Raw genomic sequence first — 8,623 nt, 5'->3', positions numbered from 1 at the left:
ATCAAGAGGGTACCGACAGCTATGTTCTCTTTGGTTCGAATACGACCTATGTTTGAACGGGAAGCCCCCAAATGACCATGAGAGGTTTTTAACGACCCTAATTCGAATACGATCCAAGTCGTACCCAAAAGGGGTTAAGCTATGATTCAGGTACGATCAAGAAGCCCCCTAGTGAGTTTGGCTTTGCACCAATCAAAAGGATTACGACAGCTATGTTCTCTTTAGTTTGAATACGACCTATGTTTGAACAGGAAGCCCCCAAGTGACCATATAAATTCTGGCATCGCGCCGATCAAGAGGGTGCCGACATCTATGCTCGATGAGCAGGAAACCCCCAAGTGATCATAATAAGATAAGTCGTAAGGCAGGATACCCATGTTTGAATCGCGCATCATGGCAACAAGTTCTCTTTGGCAACCATTAATTTGTCTGAGAACTCGAACTTGCGAGAGATTAATTCTTTTTGAACCGGAACTTTAAACCGGATTTGAGAGCTTCAAGCTTTGTGGGAAACAGGTTTACCTTGAGCTAGATTGTAAACCAAAGCATCATTGTGAGCCGGAAATTTTCTGATGGCTTTTAAATTTTTACCAATATGGCGGTAGCCTCCGGGACCGGGTTATCTTCCCTCCAATGACCCGGGGTCTTAAATCTCACGATATTTGCTAAGTCATGTCATCGTAGCCTCCGAGTCTCAAGGCGACTTGAGGAGTTGGCTTGAAATTCTTCATAATTAACCGTGATATAGACCGGTTTGAATCCTACATGGGACAACTTGCAAACCGGAGTAATTTCTCTTTTAAAGAAATAAATATATAATTTATAAAAATATGCTGGATGGGTTTCACCTGATGCGTCAGGTCAGCAATTATCACCGCGGAGTCGATGATCACCATGGTGAAACTGAAAACAATCGCGTCCGAGTCGGCCGCGGGTGCTGACAGATTTTTCATCTATGGTGTTTTAAACCGGTGTGGATGGGAGAGTCGACCGCGGTGTTGTAAACCAGTGCGGTCGCGAGAGACGGACATGACACTGTAAGCCGGTGCGGTTGTTCATTGAATAACGATGACCACCTGGGCCAAAAGATGTTGGCGTGCCTCCATCTCCGTGGTATAATATCACTTTTTGTCATAAATAATTGCCCTGCATAAACAATATTGCAGACCAAGGCAAAGATAAACTCGTTCTTTGACAAAAACAACATGTGCTAATAAATCAAACTTGAATGGATATCACCTGATTTGTTTGGACGATGGATGATCCGTTCATCGCGATAGAGGTGGCTCAGGCAGACCAACGGCTCAATATAGCTCCGGCGGCTCAAGCAGATTGGCAACTTAATATAACCCCGGCGGCTCAAGCGGTAAGGGCGGCTCAGCGCGGCTCCGACGGGTTGATGTAGATTAAGCTGCACGGATGGCGGCTTGCGCACACCCGTTCAACAACAAGTAGGTGCGGATGCCGGTGCATGACGACGCTTAACGCATACTTCATTGGCACAACATGGCACCATCTTTATAATAAATCATTGTCCTGCACATAAAAATATATAGACCAAAAGTAATTGTTCTCTGATAAAAACAATATGTGTTAAATAAATAGAATCAGATGGATAGCACCTGATGTTTGTGAACGATAGATGATAGTAATGCTCCATATGGTCGGGCAAGTTAATTGCGGGCGCGGTAAACCGCGCGGATGGCGAGTTAATCACTGGCGCGGTCCCGGCAAGTGTATATAAACCGGGCCACAAGGACGACGACTTGCGCACGTATTCGTCCGGCAGCACGGCATGGATAATTGCTAGCGCAAAAAATGATGTAAGCGTGCGTCCCTTACGCACACCTTTGTAATGAATATTGATCCTGCGAAAAAATATCACAAACCTGAGTAATTGTTTTCAAACAATTTAACCCGTGCTGATAAAATATATGGAACAGATAGCACCTGGTAATTATCAGATGAGCGCAGATGCTGGTAACGCATAATGCCTTGCCCACTGGGACTCCTACCCATTATTGTTGGTAGACTAGTCTTCGAGTCAATATGCACGCATGCACTGCTCCAAGTGCTCCATTATCCCCCAATTTTCTTTCACTTTGTACCAGTAAGATCAAATCACACCAGCAGGGGGTGCCTTGACAAAGCGGGGGCGAGTCACGGCGCTTTAGGGATGAGATGATGGCGGAGGCGGAGATCGGAGACGCGGCGACGGAGGTAGCGGCGCGAGGCGCTCATCAGCGCTCGTCCGAAGCTGCGGTTCGAGGCCGGAGCGGCGACCCAACGCGGTAGCGACACACGGCAAGGCCGGCCCGGAATTTTGAGGCGGAGACAGAGTCCGGCTAGCGGGTGGCGGATTAGCCGAGGTCGGTGGAAGCGGCGGCTGAAGTGGGCCATGGCGGCGACCCGGAGCCGGGCGGCGGAGGTAGGCTGCAGTGTAGACGACGGCGACGGCTCTCCGGCGGCGACTCAAGGCCGTCTCACAGCAGAGGAGGCAATAGCAAGGTCGGGGCAACACCGGGGACACGGCAATCCGGGTTGAGCTCGGAGTAAGAGGAGGGCCACGGCGGCAGAGGCATGCCTGGCTCAATACTGCAGTGACGGAGGCTGAGAACTAGACCGGTTCACGGAGCGACTCATACAGACGGCCTCACGGCAGGGGCGGAAATGCCCGGGCGGCACCGCGATACAGGAACAACAAGAAAGCGGCTCATAGGAAGCCCACGGTGGCTCGTCGCGGCGAATTCGAGTCGTGGCCGTTGTCTCCCAGTCATGGTTGTCTTCCTCTCCGGGTCGTACTCCCTCCGTCCGGAAAAAGTTGTCCACAGTGTAGTGTAATGTTAATTTTTCAAAAACACCCTTATAACTTCAAATTTGTTACAAACAGGTCACCATACAGGTCGCGTCTTCTTCCTTCTTCCTCCGCCCGTCGCCGGCGCGCGTCGCCAGGGCCAGTCGTCAGCCCAAGACCTGCGCTGCCCAATTGCTTGCTCCGCCGCCGCACTAGACGTGCTCCTCCGCGACCCAGGACCCGCGCCGCCCTGCTTGCTCCGTTGCCGCACAGGACGTGCTCCTCCGTGACCCAGGACCCGCGCCGCCCTGCTTGCTCCTCCGACGCCAAGGACCCGCGCCGCCCTGCTTGCTCCGTCACCGCACAAGACGTGCTCCTCCGCCGCCCAGGACCTGCGTCGACGATATCCCCTCCTTCCTCGCAGGGCCTGCGCCGCTGAAGGCCAGGACCCGCGCGCGCCTGGGTCTCGAGCGCCTGGACCACAAGCTCCCGCCGCGCCTGGACCACGAGCTCCCTCAAGCTCATCCTCAAGCTCTTTTGTGATCCTGGACCTCAAGCTGGAGCCCCTTCTGCTGCTTCTCCGCAACTTGCTACTCCTCCCCTGCTCGTGCTGCCGCCCGGAGATCCCCTTCTCGTGTGCTGCCGCTTGAGGTCCCCTACTCGTGCTGCTGCTGGTGAGAACAAGTACAGGGTTCTGTAATTTGTTCATCTCCAGTGCCTTGCTTGCTTGCTCTATAATTTAAAATATAATTCATCTGTGTACATTGCTTGCTTGCTTGCTCTGTAATTTGAAAAAAATCAGTTAATATTGATGTTGATTTCTGATGGACCAATCTTTAGTACTGCCAAAAAAATGTTACAGAGGGGCAGAATCATTCATGGCAGTAAAAAATAAGTCATGGGCAGAATCATGAGATGATGAGAAAGGTTATAGAGGTCAGAATCATTGACAAAAGAAGGAAAAAATCATGTACTAAATTACAGCAAATTCAGGCCAGATTTAGCCAAATTGGAAACATTATTTGGAATTCTTCTTCTTCTACTCTTGCTAGCAGTGAGCAGTGAGATGGGAAGACAGATTATCTTCTTAGTTGAAAGCATTTTATTCACATAGTCCTAAAATTTATAAGCTGAAAATACAAGCTTCTTCTACTAATTCTTTGAACTTTGATTAGTCCTAGTCTGAACATGTCACAACATTTCTGTCAAAATCTCAGACATGACAATAAATCTCAGATTATTTAGGAACACACTATTAACTGAATTTACACTAAGATTTCTTGTTAACCTAATTTACACTAAGATTTCTCACTCCATTACATAATTCTGATTGTTAACTGAATTTACAGAATAATAATTTCATTTGCATAATTACAGTGAAGTTTCAGTAACTACAGTAACTGAATTTATAGTAAGATTACTCACTCCATTACTCTACTATTAACTGTATTATTCTGCTGTTAACAATCAGAATTGACACTATATTATTCAGTCAACTTGATGTTTAGATCCTGTCATTTTGTTCCAAAACCTGTCAATTTCTGTCAGGTTTTGATCTGTCAAGTTGATGTTCAGTCAAGTTGATGTCAAACTTGACACATAAATAAAATTTGACATCAATGAAATTTAGAAAGTGAATACAGTTTGGACAGTACTCCACTGTCATATTTTCAGTGAGTAAAATTCAGTTTTGACAAATTGAAGCCTACTCTATTGTACAGAAAATGTTGTAGAGGATGTTATTAACTTTTCTGATGTTGTAGAGGGAGTAATAGATATTCATAGTTCTATAACTACTGCCATGGTCTACTAACAGAAGATAATTTCAATATTCAAAATGTGTACCTGCACTAGTTGTCAACAAGAAATACAGTAAAAGTTGAGATGTACTCATGGCCCTGCTTTTGTTTGCTTTTTAATTCCTGCCCTGGTCCCTGCAAAAAAGAGAGATGTAGTAGGACCTGTAGTTGCTTATGAACAAGGAGTACTTTTAATATCTACTTTTCTCTTTCTTGGTTTCTTTGCTTTTTGTCTAGGATTCTTCATGGTTTTCTTGTTATGATTATATGCTCACCGTTCATATTTTGTATACTCTTGTTATGAGATCAGATAGGAGCACACAACTGTGGATTTGAATTTGATGCCGGAAGAGGAGGACGAAGCTCAAGAAGAAGAACAAGCTCAGCAAGGTGATGCTATTGATTTGAACTTCATGCTGGAAGATGAGGACGAAGCTCAACAAGAAGAACAAGCTCAACAGGGTGATGCTATTGATTTGAACTTGATGCCGGAAGATGAGGATGAAGACATTGAATTTAATTGGTTTCCTGAAGAGGAAGAAGCTGAAGAGGCACAAGGAGATGCAGAATTGGAAGAAGCTCAAGAGGCACAAGGAGATGCAGAATTGGAAGAAGCTCAAGAGGCACAAGGAGATGTAGAATTGGAAGAAGCTCAAGAGGCACAAGAAGATGCAGAATTGGAAGAAGCTGATGCACATGGCAATCCAAGAGGCAAGGACTTGACAGACAAGGAGAGACATGGTGTTTACTTTGCTCTGCGAGTAATCGAGCTTAGAGATGGACAGGTTCACGTGTATGACAAGGTGCTCATTGCGACGATGCTGAATGTTCACCTGCGAACAGTTACAAGAATATGGAATCTAGCCAAAGGACAACTTGCAGCAGGCCAAGAAGTTGATGTTTCAAGCAAGAAGAACAAAAGTGGTAGGAAGAGAAAAGAACTAGATCTGTCGAGAACAGCCACAATCCCCTTGAACAAAAGAAGAACAATCCGGTCTCTAGCAAGGTGTTTAGGTGTGCCCCGATCAACCCTACATGATAGATTTCAATTGAAAGAGCTGAAATGCATCACAAGCACCATCAAACCCACCCTCAAGCCACAGAACAAGATAACAAGACTAAAGTTCTGCCTATCCATGATGGATGAAAGATGGATATCAAGTCCTTGGCCCAGTTTCAAGCCAATGACAAATATGGTCCACATCGACGAGAAATGGTATGACATGACCCGAGTGAAGAGTAGCTACTACGTACTGCCTGGAGAAAAAGAACCAAACCGAACTGTGCACAATACTCATAGCATTGGGAAGGTAATGTTTCTAACAACCGTAGCCAAACCTCGCTACAATGAAGATGGGGAGATGATATTTGATGGGAAACTTGGCATTTGGCCGTTCGTGGTACAGACCGAGGCACAACGAACAAGCCAGAATAGAGATAGGGGGACAATAGAGTTGAAGTCGGTCAAAGTTACTAGACCTGTGTGCAGAGATTACTTGATCAATAAAGTAATCCCTTCCATTCAAGACAAATGGCTGGACGGTGACGATGACACAACGATCTTTATTCAACAAGATAATGCAACACCGCATGTCCTCCCTAATGATGCTGGTTTTATAGAAGTCGTGGCACAGACAGATCTGGATATTCGATTATTGCAACAACCACCAAACAGCCCTGAGCTCAATGTTCTGGATCTTTGTTTCCACTACTCCCTCCGATCCCTAACTGATTGCAGAGCGCCTATGAATATACAGGAACTGGTACAGGGTGTAGAGGAGGAGTTTGAGAACTACGATCCCCATAAGCTGTTCAAAAGCTTTATGAAGTTGCAAGCAGTCATGGTGGAAGTGATGAAAGATCAAGGAGGAAACAACTATAAGCTGCCGCATCTACACAAGGACCGTCTACAAAATGATGGAGAGGAAATAACCGGTGTATACTGCAGTCCGGAGCTAATTACTGACACCAAGGCCATTATTGAACAAGGAAATGAGTAGATAGAGAAAGCTCAAAAAGAAAGGGAAAGGGAAAAGGAAAAGAAAGGATAGGAGTATGTGATGTGTCATGTGTCATGTGTATGTCTTGTGTCATGTGTATGTCTTGTGTCATGTGTATGGCTTTGTGTCATGTGTATGGCTTTGTGTCATGTGTTCAATGAGAAAGGATAGGAAAAGAAAGGATAGAAGTATTTGGATTTATTTGAATAATAGAAGTATTTGGTTGACGCCAGCTTACTCGTATAGAAACAACATACAGATGTACCTGAACCCATGCAAGATATGCCAAACTTGCAAATAGGCAAAAACCTACTACACCTACATTGTACCCATGGGCATTTTTCAAAAATTGTGATGTTTTCAAACATCAGAAATTTATTTGCAATAGTAATTCCGATCCTTTAATTTTTTATGGGAGCTACAGCTAAGAGTAATTTGACGGAGTAAGAGAACTCAGTACACTGTGTACTCCAAATTTTCTACTCCTGTCAGTCCAACAACGCAAAGTTTAATTTTCCTTGCAAAATTCAGTTAACATGTTAACAAGATCAGTTAACCGCGCAACCAAGAAAAGGCTTGCCAAAGAATAAGAAAATGCTACTGATACCCTGGACTTAGTATACTAGTGAATACCCTTACCAATAAATCTCAGGTTCATCAAGAAAAATTCCTAGAAGTAGGATGATAAAATGTGTGGTTCTGAACTCGAAAATTATTCAGGTGTGGTTGTGTCCCTTTTTTTAGTTATAGCAGAACTTGAATCTAGCAGTCTGAAGAATTTTGAAACAATGACAGAAGACTTGATTGCAGTCTGAAACAGTGACTAAATTACTTGCCACATCATGAAACAAATGGCCTAGTGAGATTTGTCTACCAGGTTTTGCTAACTGAAGAAACAAGTGTGATCCTCGCAATCTTAAGCAAATGTCAGAAGCAGCAAATTTCAGTAAAAAAATCAGTTTTGACACATAAATCATGGAGGGGAATTGAAGGAGGGAGGCTTAACCTGCCAAGAAGACGCCACCACCATCGTCGAGCTCGCAGTACAGTATGTGCAGGCATGGTGGAGCTCGCAGTACAGAAGATGTCTCCGCCGACGTCGAGCTCGCCATCAAGCTTGCTGTCGTCGGGCTCGCCGGTTACGTCTCCTGCCGTCTGGCCTCACAGCCACCATATCAGCCTTGCTGACACTGGATCTGAAGCAGCCGGAGCAGAGCACGGCGGTCACTAGGGAAGCTAGGGGAGGAAGGCAAGCTAGAGCTGCGCGAGCAGGAGAGAGCCGCGGAGGAGGCAGTTACGGCGGCGGCAAGCTGTGGCGGTGGTGGAGCAGGGCAGCTGCGGCTTCTGTCGGAGGAGGTTGGAAAAATCAATGCTTCTCCTCGCCGGGGAAGCAACGCGGCGGAGGAGGAGGGGAGCAAGGAGGGGGAGCAGAGCAGGGATCTTCTTGCGCGGGGAATCTTCGGCGACGCCAGCAACAGCTTCTTGGGGAGCCGAGCAGAGGGCTCCGGCAAGGGAGGAGACAAGCAGGGGAACCGGCGGGGAGAGGAGCAGAGGTGGGGGAGTGCGTCGTTTGTCGGGAATACACCGAGGAGGTTTTCGTAAAATTGCCATGAAGACAACTTTTCCCGGACAGAGGGAGTAGTATTTTTTTCAGCAGCCACGAGGCAGGTCGACTTGGAGGTGGCTTAACACGCTGGAATCTTCCCTTAATGCTTCAAATCTCTTTACATAATGAATAGAAGTTGATCATGTTCTGATTAGAACTCACGTGCTAGTAATAGCAGTAGCACTACTACTCCAAAATCAAAATAGATCTCGTACAATGTGCAACTATTAGTACTTGGCTGTGATTTCCTTGAATGTAGCAGCAGCAGTGATTCAATCAATCGCTCTTGTCACTGTTTGTTGTTTTTGTTTATTCGGCGAGCAGCCTTAACCAAGAATCCGATCAGGACACATATGACTCGTTGAAGTAGACGTCGTCATCGTGTTGCTACAGCACATATTGAACAGTCTTCGGATTTGGCGAG

General features: G+C 46.0%; 1 protein-coding gene across 1 annotated transcript; it reads right to left on the bottom strand.

Annotated features, from left to right (window-relative positions):
* Positions 1 to 2,838: 2,838 nt before the first annotated feature.
* On the bottom strand, positions 2,839 to 4,863 carry LOC123151663 (5E5 antigen-like). The gene is made up of 2 exons (XM_044571338.1): positions 4,640 to 4,863; positions 2,839 to 3,526 (listed from the first exon to the last, which is right to left on the bottom strand). Exons 1-2 carry the CDS (start codon positions 4,686 to 4,688, stop codon positions 2,892 to 2,894), a joined length of 684 nt encoding a protein of 227 aa, XP_044427273.1. The 5' UTR covers positions 4,689 to 4,863; the 3' UTR covers positions 2,839 to 2,891.
* Between the last annotated feature and the right edge of the window lie 3,760 nt (positions 4,864 to 8,623).

The sequence above is a fragment of the Triticum aestivum genome, chromosome 7A, assembly GCF_018294505.1.
Source record: "Triticum aestivum cultivar Chinese Spring chromosome 7A, IWGSC CS RefSeq v2.1, whole genome shotgun sequence".
Taxonomy (NCBI): Eukaryota; Viridiplantae; Streptophyta; class Magnoliopsida; order Poales; family Poaceae; genus Triticum; species Triticum aestivum.
The sequence above is the reverse complement of the archived record's forward strand: the minus strand, read 5'-3'. Positions and strand labels throughout refer to the sequence as shown.